At 39.7% G+C, this 17,047-nt stretch overlaps 2 protein-coding genes across 2 annotated transcripts; one reads left to right on the top strand and one right to left on the bottom strand.

Annotated features, from left to right (window-relative positions):
- Positions 1–368: 368 nt before the first annotated feature.
- mdh2 (malate dehydrogenase 2, NAD (mitochondrial)) lies at positions 369–7,034 on the bottom strand. The gene is made up of 9 exons (XM_018741910.1): positions 6,839–7,034; positions 4,932–5,100; positions 4,280–4,363; positions 3,878–3,987; positions 2,768–2,893; positions 2,309–2,386; positions 1,944–2,043; positions 1,687–1,838; positions 369–674 (listed from the first exon to the last, which is right to left on the bottom strand). Exons 1-9 carry the CDS (start codon positions 6,899–6,901, stop codon positions 543–545), a joined length of 1,014 nt encoding a protein of 337 aa, XP_018597426.1. The 5' UTR covers positions 6,902–7,034; the 3' UTR covers positions 369–542.
- Positions 7,035–8,518: 1,484 nt separating this feature from the next.
- Positions 8,519–14,576, top strand: ska2 (spindle and kinetochore associated complex subunit 2). The gene is made up of 7 exons (XM_018741866.1): positions 8,519–8,590; positions 12,360–12,449; positions 12,746–12,922; positions 13,019–13,093; positions 13,521–13,563; positions 13,997–14,135; positions 14,345–14,576. Exons 1-7 carry the CDS (start codon positions 8,558–8,560, stop codon positions 14,475–14,477), a joined length of 690 nt encoding a protein of 229 aa, XP_018597382.1. The 5' UTR covers positions 8,519–8,557; the 3' UTR covers positions 14,478–14,576.
- Positions 14,577–17,047: the final 2,471 nt, after the last annotated feature.

Below are 17,047 nucleotides of genomic sequence, written 5' to 3'. Positions count from 1 at the left end.
CAGGAATGCGGAGAAGCCAAACAGTCCTGTTAACCATTTCACAGCCTGGGACACCCCTCCACATTAGTATTCTTACATGAGCTTGTGTAACTTTATATCGTAGTTTACAAAGTGAAACATCCCAGATGGCATTCCAAACCCAAAACTTGCAAATGCACCAACATAGAGATACTGTTTGTGTCCTTCACCACACTCTCGTCCACTACTCATGGCTCACTATCACTTACACTGAGGATGCAGCAGGAACAATGGCCTATTCCTGAGAAGAGTGAATAGTGTGCCATAGATGTTACATTACTCAAGAGTCAATGGACATTCTTAAACTTTTTCCTCCCACAGGACACAAGAAACTAGCAACTTCTGAAAGGTATGGTAAAACATAGGCCATTTTATTCATCACATAATTTACACTTCCAGACAGTAACAAACAGCTACACTAAAGCTGTCAAACATTGCACGTTTAACTTGTATTTCTGGCAGATCTTTTGCATTTCAGCTCACTTCACAATGTGATGACAGGTTCAGTGGCTGGGTTTGCCCGGTTACTTCATGTTCAGGACAAAATCCTCTCCTTTCTTGATGGAGCCTTTCAGCTCTCCCATGGCATCAGCCACCAGCTTCTCCTCAAAGGCAGAAAGCTTGCCGAGACCAAGGTTTTTCTCAATTCCATGTTTCTGAAGAACAGGTTGCAGATAGACTTTTGTAATAAATTTGCCACATTAGCTTACTACTCAAAAAGGCACTAGAAATAGACAATCATAAGAGGAAGTGTTTTCTTACTCCACGAGCACATTAAATTCATAAAATTTGCTACACAATCAAATCAGCTTTTTTCCTGTAACACAGAGACATGCGTTTCAGGAAAAGTGGTGATTCTAAATTGCCAGGGTGTGCACTGCCAAATTCCCTATGCACTTGGGTAGGCTTCAGAACACTGTTACCATGCAATGTACAGGCATTTACTAATAACTGATCAATTCTATTGTTCTTGCTACATTTTTTTTTTTTTTTTTAAATATTATTGTAGACTGCTTTAGAGTTACAACCCACCTTTCTACCTCTCCTTTACTGCAAAGTACTTTGAGAAGCTGCTTTTAAAACATCTATATGAAGTTATTAGGACACTACCTAACAAGGCTATCCTCATAATCATAAACACCCATCCGATTGGCTATTCATACAGTATCACTTGTTATACAAGAAAAGTAAATCCAAACACACAAAGTTATTCATTGTGATATAATCTTTCACCCACAAAGTTTTAAGTAAGGCTTTATATTTGCATTTTCAACTTTAACATCTAGGACACTTGTGTATTTTGAACAAAAAAAGGCATTTCTCATTAGTGAGCTTTTTATACAGATTTTATAGTGCAAATTACAATTGCTCATAAGTCACAATTCTCATAAGAGTAGTTTTTGTTATATGAGGGAAGGCTGTCCTTATAAGCAGTTTATTGTATATTGCACTAAGTCACCTTGCACAAAGGAATCCCCTAAACACAAAATAACATCTCTGTGCTTCTACCATGTGACGATACTGAACGAGTAAACATAGGAGTCTGGTTTAGTGAAACAACTGTCACCTATATCAGAAACCCCTTCCTCCAAAGAACTGAAAGAATTATTAACAGTGCCCGTTACACATATGCAGCTTTGTTGCACTCATAAGTGTCAAAATACTTACCCCCAAAAGGAGAGGTGTGGAGAAATATTTACACTCTGTTTCCTCAGACCTCACAAATGAGCATTCAACAACGCCCTCCTTGCCGTTCATAGCATCCAGCAGAGAGAAGGTGAATCGGGCCCCGGCATAGGCCATCGAAAGTGTGGCGGAACCTGAAACATATGTAGTCGCCAGTTAAAGTCACAACCCTTGCTATTAAGTCTCAAAGTGAAATGATGACTAGCAGTCACTGCTTCTTGAGTGCCAGGCAATCCCACCTGCTCCAGCTTTAGCCTTGACAACTTCGGTGCCCGCCTCTTGAATACGGCCTGTCAGAGCAGTGAGTGTGTCCACAGGGAATTCCACTTTAGGAGTACACTAGAGAGAAGGGGGGCGGCAGGAGGTGGAAAATAAAAATATATATTTAAAAAAATCTGACCATGAACAAGGAAATATGAGTTAGACAAAATTAGTCTGCCAAAATTCCTTTCACCACATGCATTTCTGGTATGAAATGAAAAAAAATTTCAACTTTGCAGCAAATTATTAGCACTGGAGAGATCCTTACACTTTTCCTACTTCTCTCCCCAATTTTCTGGTGTGGTTTTGTTCCTTCAATTCAGCAGAATATTTCCTAAAATACCTGTGAAATGAGGGGAATGATGGTCTTTCCGGCATGACCTCCAACCACTGGAACATTGACACGAGCTGGATCCAGACCCTACAGGGACGTGAACACCAATGTATTACTGCTTGCAGCAAAATAAGACAATATTTTCAAGGTTTGTATCACTGTAATTTCCATCTACAACAAAGGACAGTGAAGTATCAAATCATCTTTATTCATTTTGCACAGAAAGATGTTTTACAATGTTTGCAGCCTTTAAGAAACTGCATTTAACAAAAGAAAAAAATTCTTTCATTGTAAACATTTTTACTTTGAAAGTTTTTATAATACATTATCCAAACCTAACATATCAAAAACATACTTATTTCCAGTGGCACTGGCAGTAAATTGTGACTAAACTAAAAATATTAAGTAGTTCAGCTGAAAGAGCAAACTCACGTTTCACTGACAAAGAACATCTCAAACTTTTCTTACCTTCAGTTCTGCAACAAAGGTGTTTGCTCTGACAATGTCCAATGTTGTGACACCAAACACACGATTAGGGTTGTAAACCCCATGCTTCTTCAGGACCTCAGATGCAATGGGGACAGTAGAGTTCACCTAAAAATAAAGAAAGAAAATATATAAAAAGTACACAACACAGGAATGCAAAACTGAATACATGCATTTACATGTTGGTTATGTTACTTACACACTTCAGTGTGCAATGACCCAGAGCCAAGACACATTGTCAAAATGGAAGACAAATAAAATTCTGCATAGTGCAGTCAATGATAGAAAACAAAAGTTTGCTGTAAAATCACACCACGACATGCATTAGACCAGGCAACAGAAAAATTCGATAAGCATATCACAACTGTAACTTTAACTAGTTGAAATATGTGATATATGGCAATGCAAATAAGTACTATATTTAAACAAACTACTTTATGCCAGCATCTCAAAAATGGAACATGACAGTGAAAGCAGATGTCAGTTTTTAAATGAGATGACAGTAAGACCACACAAGTCACAACAATATTAAGAGGACCAGCTCCTAAATTTTACTGTGATGGGAAAAACTTCTTGCTTCACAGGACTGCAAAACTTTATGCCCCAAAAGAACCCCCCCCCCCTTTTTTTTTTTTTTAAAAAGAAATGGCTCAGTTGAGGTCACTTACCCCGATACTTAGTTTTTAACAGTAACCAGGCTCACATCACAGTTAACATTCTTAGCGACAAATCAGTCCTTTTTCTGGAAACAGAAAACCAAACGCACCAGACTTCTTCATTATATCATTCACTCCAACTTTTGAGTCATTGGGCTGAACCTTCCTTAAGCCAGTAATATGTAATATGTAGAGATTACAAATACTAGTTCTTGAATTAGTGTCTAGGCCCTTTGCTAAGATATTAAAGGTTACAGGGAAAGAAGGGGAAGAAAGGAAAAAAAAAAAAAAAAGTTTCTTCTCTTGGAAGTCTATTGCAGGTTTAGTCCACAGTCAGAAGCCATTAAAAGAAGCTGGACCAAACAAGGTAACATGAACCCAGAAGGTCAAAGAGTGTTGGCAAGTATGACCATATGTTTGCAGAAGCTGAACTCACAGGATTGGAAATGATGCAGAGCATAGCTTCTGGGCAGTTGCGGGCACAGGCATCAGTCAGGGTGGCCACAATGGACGCATTGGTGTTGAAAAGATCATCGCGGGTCATACCTACAGATAAAGGTAGGATTTACAAATGCTCCCAACAGAAAGGGGGGCTGTTTTTCCCTACCTGTTCTTAATCTTATGTAATACTACCCAGGGAGATAAGCAAAGAAATAATTAAGTATGCCTTTAGAGATACACAGCACAATACAATTTTATTACAAGTGGAAAGAAAAGGTATTAATATGTAACCATCACAATCTAAATATTTGATATTGATATATACATTCATACATTTCACTTAACTGTTTGTGAAGGCATACAACTAGTCAGTCAAAGGAAATTGCTATTTACCCACCAGGTTTCCTGGGAACTCCAGCCGGGATGACAACAACTTCACATCCTTTCAGAGCGGCACCCAGCTGATCTGGACCAATGTGGCCTGATGGATGACAATAAATCAAGTGGTCAGTATTAAACAAAGCTAAATAAAAGAAACTCCATCATCAGTAATTATGAGCTGATTATTCAGGATTTAGGATACAGAAAATGTAGCATTCACACAACAATGGTCAAAATGTAAAAGTATTACAGATGAATAGCAACTTCAAATGTAAAATACAAAGAGTTACAGTTCCCATCTTTCAGTAACACAGAACTAGGCATCCCTTTAAACCAGGGCAATAGGTGGCATTAGGAAGGTACAGATCCTTTCACTTGAAGATAGCAAATCAAGACCCAGAAAAAAAAAAAAAAAAAAAAAGGACCTGCAACTGATCCATGAATACATTCTATAATGTTTCACCTAAAAGCACCAAGTTGAAACAACAAAGTCATAAAATAATAGATGCTTGCAGAGTCCCGTCCTGGGTGTGTCCCCTCCCCCTCCGGCCTTACGCCCTGTGTTACCGGGTAGGCTCCAGTTCCCCGCGACCCCGTATGGGACAAGCGGTTCTGAAAATGTGTGTGTGTGCTTGCAGAGTAGTAAGCATACGAGCACAATTACCTACCAGTGACCTGGGCCCTGGTCTCGATATGGCTGAGGTCTGCTGCCACTCCAGGTGTGTGGGCAATATCATATAAGGTCAGCTGGCTCACCAGAGGACTGTTCTTCAGGAGCAGGGACAGGGGCTGGCCAATTCCTCCAGCTGCACCCAGTACTGCCACCTTTGCATTGTTCTAAATTGGGAGAGATAATATATTAAAACTCCAACCCTTTAATTTAGAGGTATACATGAAAAGAAAAAAAAAAAAAAAAACAGTTCAACAAACATTAGCTGAAACAAATTCAAACTAAAACACATCACATATAGTCAAATAACTATACAGGATTTTAAAAGGTCTCAGAGAGGTCTTTAAATCCAGACCAACATTTATTCGCACAAAGGTTGTCTTGTATACTTCAGAAGACATTGCACACACCTTTTGGTTTTATGTTGCAACATATGTAATAAAATATGCTGCAATAAAACTAATGATGAGGGCTCTTATTGACATATTTGACTCATTCAACTAATCTGATTTATGGAAACAGGGAGAGGCCTTCAGAGTATGACTATTTAATATGGAATTGTTAGACTCTATTGTATAATACACTCTTTTGATCAATAATAGATAGTCACATAATGCAGGAATTCCTAATTTGGTTCCCTGGTTCTTTGAAGGATCCAATAGTTATATGCCCCTAACCCACCTTGACACATAGAAAAAGTCATACAACTAGCAGCTATGTTTGGATCTTGAGCCAGTTGGGTGTATCTAAGCGAAGAGGAAAGAAATCAGACATCGGGACAAAAACTACAAGTCCCTAATTGTAATTAGACGTGGCATAAGTGGAAACCCTAGTAATGCCACCGAACACTGCAATGAGCAAAACTGAAAAAATAACCATACTATCCGAACAGCAGGGATCCTGTATGAGTGTAAAGATCCACGTGAATCATTACAGATCGACACTTCCTGGATGGACATGCAAAGCACAATAACTTCAAAATATACACATTTTGCCTTCCTCATTTTCCTGAACGTGTTTCCAAGCCCTGAGGAGTTTAGGCACACAGATCAGTGCAATAATAATCTGCTATAAGTAGGTGCCAAGCACTCGCAGTCACACAATGACCAGTTAATCCCATTGAATTAAATGGGTCCTCATCCCTTGCGAAAGTTAAAGTAGCAGGAAAGGGAAGCTTTCCGTTATTTTGTTTAAATCACAATGTACAACACAAAACAGAGACACACAATGTGTATGAATGAGTGGGCCTTGAAGCACACCTGTAGGTCACACTTTTGTATATTCAACCTCCTTCCTGACATTCCATTCAGAACACCTAGTTTAATAAAAACAATTTTAGCAAAAAAAAATAAAAATAGAGAACTGGTTAAGTTGAGCAGAACTGAGCTGCACTTTTACCAAAAACTGATGACTCAATGGAAGAACATAAGAGTCAGTGACATAAAATTAACAAAGACAGATGAGACACTGCGAGACATGGACATTACCTACTTATTATGTACTTTTATTAGCTGTACAACAAAGTTCTTCAGTCAACTCCGTGACATTGTGTGTGTATATATATATGTCTATTTATATGTAATATAAACCTAAATACTTAGGAATACTAGAGTCTCAGTTAGCAGATACTTCAGCAAGTTCAGGTACATTTTGTCCAGACTAGAGCAGTGCATGATATAACAGAAAGCTGGTTATATTGTTCCCATACTCGCAAAATCGCACCTTAACTAGCAAAGAGGTTTATTAACATAAAAAAAAGAACAAAACATGTCAAATTTATCACATTATTAAAAATTCTACGTTCCAGCACCAACCTGACGTGGGTAGCGCACCTCCCTCGTCATCTGATCAATCTAGACTACACAGCTAATACCGTTTTTTCTTCTTTTTTTTTTTTTTTTTTACCTGCGAGGAAGTGGACAGACTGCGTGTGATGTTAAGAGCTGGTCTGGCGACGCGGGAAAACATACTGAAGATGGATTTTGACACTGAGTTTAAAATAAAAAAACTAGAGCAATGTAATAAATTCTTCCTCCGATATGACACCAACGTCCTCTAGCAAGGCGGCCGGTCGAGACAGAACATGCAGCGGACAACCAACCTTAACTGCATCTGACGTAGGACTTCCTGGGGCTGCTTTACTTTGCTTTGATTGGTCAAACGAGTACAAGTTCCAATTACAGTAGTTCACTTGATTGTCAATCAAAACATTATACGTTATAGTGGAAGCCAGAGCTTTCTCAATGGAGTGTTTTCATTGGTACTCGTGTCTAGCTCTGTTTTCATTGGTTGGCATGTCGATGAGGTGGGGTTATGTTAAATTAGCCTACGAATGACTTCAGTTTGATCTGCTTTATCAATCAACCGTAAATCACACAGTGCAGTACTTAAAAATAAAGTAAAAACTGTGTAAAAAAACCCCGAAAATTGTATAATTACATTATTGATACAGTCTTCTTAGTTAGATTCTTATCTTTCCTACCTTGGGAACGAAAGGTATAATAATTTACCCAAAACTGCTCCTAAAGTTGCCTAGCTGTAATAGCTAAATTGTAGGTAGCGTGACATTCATTGTACGTCGTTTTGGAGAAAAGTGTCAGCTAAATGACACTGTAATTTAGTGTAATTTAGCGTCACTTTAATGTAATATTGTTTACCATCTTCTGTTGTGTTCAAAACCATGTAAGACACAGGACAACAATCAGATATTCAAATAAAATCCGAAATTGAAAAGATTTTTTGTTCTAGAAAAAGAATATTTTATGCGCAAACTTCTAATATTAATTGTTCATTAGAATATGCATTGTCCTTTCTTTTTTGTTCAAACGTTTGGGATTACTCTGACAAGGATTAAAAATATCCTCCTCTCAGAAAAATACAACAATTGTACAATAATATGGACATAAGGAAACGCATAGTGGGGTTTCTTTATTGAAATATCACTGTTCTGTTGAGCTGGGAACTTGATCTGAATTCTTTCAGTAAAAATGGAAGCCTGTAAAATCTCGGAAACTGTAAGATAAGAAGAAGCTGGTGATTTAAAGACCCCCCGATGTAAATAAAATAATTTGTGCAAAACTAAAATACCACATTATGGTACTAGTTAAGTTTTCGACAAAGGTTTATTTTTTTTGCAGTAGCGACAATCACCTACTGTGTCATTATAAGTCATGCAAGTCGGAGAAACAAGACAACTGATTTTTTTGCCCTCATTACCAGGTCCAATCAGAACTTGGATTTTATTAAAACTCTTATCCAAACATAGTCAGAAATAAGAGATTTTAATAGACATGAGTGATTGCTTACATGACGGGACTGCACGGTGTCAAAAAATAGACATTATTTCTGCTACTTTGGAAATGACTACCTTCGGCACTTGATAGAATGTTTTGCACCAGCAGAGACTTTCAAAGTGTTAGCCAACTGCTGTAGTACTACGACTTGGGCCAATCAGCGTTCACATCGCCATTTTATGAGCTCTCGCTTTTACAAGAGCCACTTCGTCGGGCACTCGGGCTCTCGAGTAGCCTGTCACATGACACGAGTAGCCAATCACAGTGACTCTTACGTTAAGGTCCTGCCTTTATTTATACGGGGCTGCCTAAGGAATGTAAACTATTCAACATGGAGGCAGCAGTCAATATGCTGGAGGCGACGGTAAGGGCCGTTTTAAATCCTAAATAATTCCTAAAAATGTTGTGTGTACCTTTTGTCAGTACATTTCTTAAAATCTGTGCGTTGGCACGTAACTGCTACACTGGCAATTGATAGAGGAACCTTTTTTTTTTCTTTTTCACAAGCGGAATATCGTTTTCTTTTCCAATCACGCGACTTGGCAAGCCGAAGGGGTGGGAGTGTGGGGAGGATGCATTTTTTTTCTTTTTAATTTTTTTTAAACAAGCGGCCGTAAAACGCTCGCGAATATATTCGCGTTAGCGTAAACGGGTAGCTTCCTCCGCATGCATGGCTGTGTTCGGGCGAACCAGTTACCGAAGTGGGGCGAGCGCGCGAAGACCCGCGTGCGGAAGAGGCCGTGACCGCGTCCATGGCGGTCGCGCGCGCGCGCATTTTCTCGCCGCGACCGTTACGATTTTGAAAAAAGTGACTTTCTCCACCTCTCAGCTTTGCTGCTGGCACTGGTCTAAAGTTCAGCTGTTCTCCTAAGTGGAATGTCGGAGAACCCATCCTCAGCACGACGTGGATAGGATGGCAGTTCTAGCTAGCTGTATCATATGCCATGCGGCCCGCTTATTATAATATTAGTTGAGAGAAAATCTTAACTTTGAAATCCAGCGCGTGCGCGATGTATCCACGTAATATTCCTTCTACTACGCGTATAACCGTGTGTGCGCGCAGTTTGCTCACACTTTCGTTTTGCTGTGAGCGTAGCGGCGTGTTTCGTATCTGTCCAGTGCCCCTTTTATATTGTACTACTGGTGAGTGTACTATGAAAGCAGTGCAATGTTAAAAGGGCAGTGGCCGGAGGTTGTTCCCGGGTCCAGCGGCTCGGCGCGAGGAGCACCGCGGAGTTCCCGGATGTGCGCTGCTTGCAGCTGCTCTGACTTTATTGCACTACTGTACTGGACAGCTAGCAGTGCAATAGTATTGTCAAAGCGTCTGAAAGCAGCCGAGCTGCACAAACTTCTCAGTCGCCCAACTGTCTTGCGTTGTCATGTTTCCTCATTTTAGATATGTAAACATTTCACTGGAAACTGCTTCACTTATAAATTCCAAGCAGATGCTCTATTAAAGCAACTTTTTTTGTTGTTGTACAAGGTGTCATTCTTCTGAGCCTTGTGTGCTGCATAACCAATTGGTGTGGAAACTTCATCATGTAAAGAGAATCTATATTCTCTTATTGAAAGATGCAATACTGTTCACTCAACTTCTGTTTATGTCATGGATGGAGGTTAATGACTGTTGGGGTATCCCTATAGTGGTGCATGGGGGTAGCTGTCAACAGTTCACAACTTTTCTGAACCCAAGTGCTGTCCAGAATTAGACATGCCTCTTTTCAAAATCCTCCAGCAAGGTGTCTACAAACTATGCACAATCCAGTCTGTATTAAAGTTCTGCCACTTGCACTGTCAGAAGCTCTTTGGTATTCTAGAGCTCCCCTTCATCTCACCTTTCTGCTGCATTTGAAAGCTGACCACTGGATCTTCCTTATTTTGATATCAAGGCTACCACTGACATGGCTTGGATCTTCCTGTGGGATAGATCTTGCCTGATGGTTTCATGTGGCCCTTTGAGGTCTCAGGTTGTTCAAGTGCTAGGCTCTTGGACATTTTTTGTTTTCTCACAGCTTCTTGTACCACTATGCAGACAACACACAGCTCTTGGTCGTTGGCCCAAAAGATGCCGGGATATGTCGCATATTGAAGATTCTCTGACCGTTCTCTTGGGTGACTGATCACCTGAGTCTTTCTTGCAAAGACTGAAATCCCATCTCCATGCTCTTTTACCCTGTCAAGTGATCTGTATCTTGTTGGCCAACTGTCTTCCACATTGTTAGTAACAAACTGACTAGACTTTGCCTCCCACACCACTCTGCCCTGTGCCTGGTTCAGCCTATGGTGATGTCACTTGGACTATTGAAACTCCTTCCTGTGTTGACTCTTTGCTCAAGTGTTTACACTTGTCCCATCTCTTCAACTACTGGTATTCCTATAGTATAATTCAGGTCCCTGGTTACACTGTAAAAGCCCAAACTATCATGCTATTATCTACAGAATCTGCCCAGTCCCTATGGCCCAGCAAGAATGCTGCACTCCACCGCTTGCTCCTTCTCCTCAGAGATCCAAAATCCTAAAGTTCACCAGTTCAGTCTTGATCCCATTGTGGTGGGATGAAGTTCTTCTCACCCAAAGAACAGCTGAATCCTATCCAGCATTGAAGTACTATTGAACTTATCTTTAATGCAAGTTTTGATCAACCTCATGATACCTTGAGTGGTAAAGGGATCAGTTTTATTCCCCCCCCAAGTCATGTTACTTCTATAGGTAGCTATTGAAATGTGTGCAATAAAAACAGCTTTTTTTTTTTTTTTTTTTTTTTTTTTTTTGTAGTGGGACTCCTCATTTGGAGTTGTACTTAGCCTTGGGTGGGGGGGGGTGGAATTTGCCAAATATGTAAATTTATAATCGCCATGCATCTGAAGCATTTGGGGTTGAATCCCACTTCTGCTGTAGTACCCTTGTTCAATATACTTGCCCTGAATCAATAGTTTGAACACCTTGCTTTATGAATGGGTACTTTATAGTAAAGTTGAGTCTCCTTTGGACAAATATCAACTAAATGATAAACTAGTTAGAACCAATTTGTCCATCAAACACTCCCTGTGTAAAATAAAATTTGGATTTGTACACTACATGCCAAACAACAAACTTAACTTTTTGTGGGTCCAGGTGCCATTTCATGCATAGTCATTACAATGAAATGTACCTGTAAGATGTCTTATGGATTGTCCTTGCAATTGATGCAGGACATGTAAAATGTCTCACACTTCTGAAGCTATTTTTGGTAGTAAGCATCTTTATGCTTTCGACTTCTCCCTTATTGCAGAGAAATGTGGTTCCTGCTGGTGACCTTTGTCATATGTGACAGGGTGTGTGTGATCTTTCCTAAGTGCTGAAACCCTATCAGTATTGTCTCTGCTGTCCACTGTGATCACAGTAGTGCAATATTGCTTATAGGGTTTCAGTGTTTGGGCAGAGCCCTGTCCCAGATGAAAATGTACATCTGACACTTCTGTGAATACTATTTACAGATCCCTGGTCTCTGAACTTTGAGTTTGTGCAATCCTGTGTCTGTCCAAATGTCTTGTGGTAGTGGTTCCACAGCAAGTATCTCCATCTTCTGTGGAGAAGCATTTAAGAAGAATTTGATACTTGTACCTATGACAAACTTAACTTGAGAACTTTTGGGGGGATCTTGCTAAAGAGGAAACTTATTGTCCCAGGATGGTACTGCATCTTACTGTGCTGTGGGTAGATTAGTAGTAAATGACAAAACACCTGAAGGCTTTTGGCTCTAGCTCCACTCACTGCTGCTGTGCTCTTGAACAAGGTCCAACAAAAATGCCCAACTGCATAAATGTACAGTTTTAATTTGGCTAATAAAATAAGTGTAGATTCATCGCTGTGTACAACAGCAAACTAAGATGACTACCATGATGCTCCTAATGACTTAGTGGGCAAATGTGATCCTTTAAGATAATGTCTTACTGAAATACCCCCAAAATACTACTTTCAATATGTAAAGAAAGGTCTGATATAAACTTCCAGCAAAGTACCTGCATATAACAATTCCATAAAATTAAATACTTGTACCAAGTACACTGCTTTGAATAAATTGCCTGTATTCTACTGATTTAGTAGCAATGCAAGGAAATGGCGGGTGGCTGTTAAGCAGGATTTCCTTTCAGTTCCAGAAGGCAGAGGCTGACCTGGAATGCATTGAAAAACAGATAAAATTAGAGTTCATGACTGACTTTCCAGATAATGGATTGGAAGAGGTAAGTGTATGGAAATGAGTAAATTACAATCGTTCAGCTATGTTAAATGCTTTACCTGCACACTAATGCAGCTTCCTTCTCAGGATTCTTCAGCTATATGAAGTTCTTCCTTTAAAATTCATGACACAAGTAACTTCTGCTGTATGAGAATTTTTACTTAAGCATATTACAACTTAAGTACACAAATTGATCACAGAAAGCACTTAGTGATTGAGTCCTGGCTCACAGATGTATGTTGATGGATAATGTAAACCCTGGTCACATCATGTACAATGTTCATGACCTAACTTCTCCAGGAAAACCCGGTGAAAATACTGGAGAAACTGAACACTATCAAAGCGCGATACAAGGCCGTATCTTCGCAGTTGAAGGAAATCACAGCTCTACAGAAGGAGTCAATGGATGTGGTCAGAGCGCATTTTGGCACTACAGTCCAGCTTCTCCAAGAACTTCAGCAGACTTCAGACTTCATGGTAAATTCCTGTCGCAGCTAATTGAGAAAACGTACCTTTTTTTGCTGCATTAGACACTTGTGATGTGAAATAATTTGAATGCTATTTGTGGTTTAGGTTCCAACGTGGACTGATGAGGAAAAAGAGGCAGCAGAGTGTCTTTGTTTGCCTGTATCTCAGCACTCAGGACAGGTAACGTTCATAGTTTGTAGAAAGCTTATTCTGGAATTGCCTTCATTCTTTCTGTTCTTGTATTATACAAACACCTCATATTACACATGAGGGACAGATGGCAGTGGAGTGCTTAAAGCTACCTTGTGACCCAAAGGTCACAGGTTCAAATTGTACCTCCAGCTATAGTATACCTGAGCAAGTACTTGCCTTAAATGGCTCCAGTAAAAAGCTGCCTAGCTGTATAAATGGGTAAATAATTATAGGTAATGTATGTTTAGGAGCAAAGTGTCTACTAAATAAATAAATGTTTGTGTGAATTTACACTTCTCAGTATCTGAAAATCTCAGGTTATGTGAATAACCCTGTAGGGTTAGAACAGCTGGTCCAAGGGTGATGCATTCTTCTATTTTTGACCAGTTTCTTGCATGCATTTCTGCCTGTTTAGACACAATCTGATTTTGAGCTCCCAAGCAATCAACAAGCACAGGGTAAGGTCAGTGGTTGGGCTTTTTTTTTTTTTTAAATCTGCTTTACACATTTGGTGCACCTCCAGTATTGTATCAGTTTGTCTGGGGGGGGGGGGACTCTGTTACAGGGCAGCATGTAGCATAATTGTTAAAGATGTTCCATTACAGTCCTGTAAGACTGCAAATACTCCTGACCCCAAGGTACATAACAGCTTGAACTGATGTAGCAAGAAATACCCTGCTATATATGTGGAGATATTGATTTAAAGTATCTAACAATTGTTAGATGCCATGGACAAAGTTGTCACCATGGGAAAGATGACAATCTGAAATTCACATATAATGCAGTAGATGGTGCTGTTGTCTCTGCTATTGCTCCAGATCATGGAACAAAAAAATGTCAAGGGCTCAAACTCAAGATTATGCTAAACTGAACATCTGTTCCTTCCTACAGCCTTGAGCAAAAAGGAGTTTGCGCAGCTGAGCGAGGAGCAGCTGGGGGCAGTACCATGCAGTGTCCGCTGCAATGTCAAGCTTACTGATCTCAACATGTTCTATAAGCAGCTGTTTGAACATTTCACCAGGAATAACAGGTCTGCTATATTACAGCTATGATGACATTAAATGTGTTGATTTGTTACAAGATTGTCAAACAGCTGAAAGAACCATATATCTGAAGTAAATTGTCTTGGTCCCTTTCCTAACTTAAGTCCAGGGAGGTGATTGGTATCAGTCCTGCAGATGTTGAAATAATGGGAAGATGTGAGTAGCAAATGGTAAAGTCGTCATCTGCATTTTTCAGTGGGACCCTTAACATGCTACAGATGAAGAAAATGAACATGAAGGTCAATGATGCCATGTTGAAAACCCTGAAGCACCTCTCCCTTATTGAAATGGACAAGAAAGGAAATGTTCACCTAGCACCAAAAGACTGATATCTGCATGGTACTGAGTTGTACTCGGACCGAATTCCTAATCATTTTGCTAGAGGTTCTGTATTTTTGGTGTTTGGATTTCCCAAACAAGCTGCTAAAGACTGTAAATATTAAAAGATTTTTTTGTAGAATCTGCCTCACTGGTTAATATGTAAACATTACTCTATCTGCACATCCTTAACTGAACTCATGTTGATGTGGCATTTAAAACGATTGTCCCAAAATTAGGCTTAATGGAACTTCTCGTTTCAATTAAAGGGTAATGCTGTGTTGGACAGTAAGGGAATTAATCTTTAGAATAACATCAAACCTGGGATGTAGTAATGGCTGTCTACATCACCATGTAGCTTCATAGGTTTGAGTGGAGTAAATGTATAGAGGAGCTATCTGCTTAAAACAGTTGTAATGAAGAAATTTACATTTATTGAGTTTCTTCATGCATATGAGCAAGTAATTCATGGGATGAGGGTAAGCTTGAACATTAGCTTTTAACAGGGCTGAAATGTCATGATTTTCACTCAAAAGCACCCAATGTATGCAAGGTAGTTTCGAGCCTTACAAAGTAATACGATCCTGTTCACATAAAGCCGTATTTTCATATGGTTTCTTCAAAATCTTAAACCTATGTCATATCATCCATAAAGAAGCTTTAGTACAGTCACTATTTATAGCTCTAAATGCATTAGAGGTATATAGCATTAACTCTTAAACAACTCAAGGGGGAGAAATGACTGCAGTAAATCTGAAGTAATCTTAATTTGACTACTTCAGTACTGATTTGTGACTTCTGGCAATCATTATGTTCATATTTGTAACCTGCTGAAATGCTTTTTGACAAAACTAAATCCCCAAATATAGTGTTCTTAGGGGTTTGCTGTTCAAGTTTTTTTGAGGCTTAATGGAAAACACTTGTAGACACTCCTCCCAGTGGTTCACTTTCTGATGAACACTGGGTGTGCTGTGTACTTCAGGTACTGTAAGGGCAGCATGGTGCTACATCAAGTAGTGCTGCTGTCTCAGTGCCTAGGTGGAGTGAGAGGACATGGGTTTGATCCCTGCTCAGTCTGTGTGGAGTTTGCATATTCTCCCTGTGTTTGTGTCTGTGTAAGGTGACTTACACTGCTAGATACACTACTTGCAATGGGTCACTCATCTATACATCACTGGAGCACACTGTCACTCACTATGGGTGAACCTTAACAGCATGTCTTTGGACTGCGGGAGAAAACCCATGCAGATGGGCCACACGGACTGAGTGGGGATGGAACCCGCATCCGATCACCACTGGGCAATTCCCCAAGTAAAATCGGCATCATATGTTATGTACCTAAATGGAAGAGCGCAATACCAAACGTGTTCGCCATGATGTGAGTCGTGCCAGCGTGGGTCCTTCTGTGCTCTCTACAGCCAAACAACTGAAACTATTTGATGTAGCATCAGCTCAGTGTTTAATCAGCTTTTGTCCAAAGCCTGGCTGTGTTATGTAGAATTTTCAGCTGGTAGTGTGGAAGCGTGTGTCCTCCTTGCTTTTACTCTGGATCCCTGTAAAAGGCACAACTAAGAGTACAGCAGTTACACAGTGTATTATTCTTCAACAGGGTTAAGACTGATGACCAGACTGTTCCTTAATAATGGATTTTTTTCTTTTTTTTTTTTGCTGCGCATTGATTTCTTCCTGAAAATATATATAGAGCACTTTGTGACACAGTGTCATGTACTTGATGAAAAAGCAACTAATTGATTGCCCAAAGCATTTAACATTGCTTTCACTTAACATTTCTGTTTCTAGGATTCACATATATTCCCTTTTATTGAAATATTACTCCTGTTTCATTCATCAGTAATTACATGAACTGGGCAACATCAGGTTATAGTTAATAATGAAAGGTGAAATTAAAAATAACTTCAGGGCTAGAAAGTTAAATGAATCAAAAGCAAACCTGCAAAAAACAGTAATACACTATAATATAAAACCATGTCAATCTAAAGTAAGCTAAATACAGCTCATTGGATACTCAAACCAACAAATTACATTGAAAATACTGAATAAAATATGCATAACTAAAGTGTACTTTCAGTCGGTACCAGTGTATTGGGTTGCCATTCCATTAGTACCAGTGAATTATATTGGTGCCGCTGTGTTGTGTCGGTACTGTTAGTACCATTAGTACCCCTGTGTTGTGTCAGTATTGCACACCTTGAGTACCATTGTGTTGTGCTGGCACTTCATTAGCATCAGTGTGTTGTCCTAGTACTCAACGTGTTTTTGGGTCCCGGTCACCTTGCGGACTGAGCTCTTTGCGACCCTAACCACGCTGATGCTCCTGAAGATGTTTCACCTCTCCATGCTTACATTAGGAAGCAGCACTGATCTCTAGGTACCATGATCACAGTGAGCCAGGGACATGTCACTTGGCTACCGGCATAATCATGAACATTGTATTTGCAGCAACGTTTAGATGAAGACTGGTTTGGATCAAAACGTTCATTTGTCTGCTGGCGCATCTCCGAGTTTTATTTATTTGGGAGCGATCAGGTATATTGTATGGATGAGTGACCCAGTGTAAGTA

The sequence above is a fragment of the Scleropages formosus genome, chromosome 25 (assembly GCF_900964775.1).
Source record: "Scleropages formosus chromosome 25, fSclFor1.1, whole genome shotgun sequence".
Classification (NCBI taxonomy): Eukaryota; Metazoa; Chordata; class Actinopteri; order Osteoglossiformes; family Osteoglossidae; genus Scleropages; species Scleropages formosus.
The sequence above is the reverse complement of the archived record's forward strand: the minus strand, read 5'-3'. Positions and strand labels throughout refer to the sequence as shown.

Bases quoted from the DNA above. Each gene is read 5' to 3' on its own strand.
- ska2 (XM_018741866.1), top strand. From the start codon at position 8,558: ATGGAGGCAGCAGTCAATATGCTGGAGGCGACG. The intron at 13,094-13,520 runs GTAACGTTCATA...CTGCCTGTTTAG, and splicing joins TATCTCAGCACTCAGGACAG to ACACAATCTGATTTTGAGCT. The intron at 14,136-14,344 runs GTCTGCTATATT...TGCATTTTTCAG, and splicing joins CATTTCACCAGGAATAACAG to TGGGACCCTTAACATGCTAC.
- mdh2 (XM_018741910.1), bottom strand. From the start codon at position 6,901: ATGTTTTCCCGCGTCGCCAGACCAGCTCTTAACATCACACGCAGTCTG. The intron at 5,101-6,838 runs GTAAAAAAAAAA...CTCCCAATTTAG, and splicing joins GTCTGTCCACTTCCTCGCAG to AACAATGCAAAGGTGGCAGT. The intron at 2,044-2,308 runs GTATTTTAGGAA...CCTTCTCTCTAG, and splicing joins TCATTCCCCTCATTTCACAG to TGTACTCCTAAAGTGGAATT.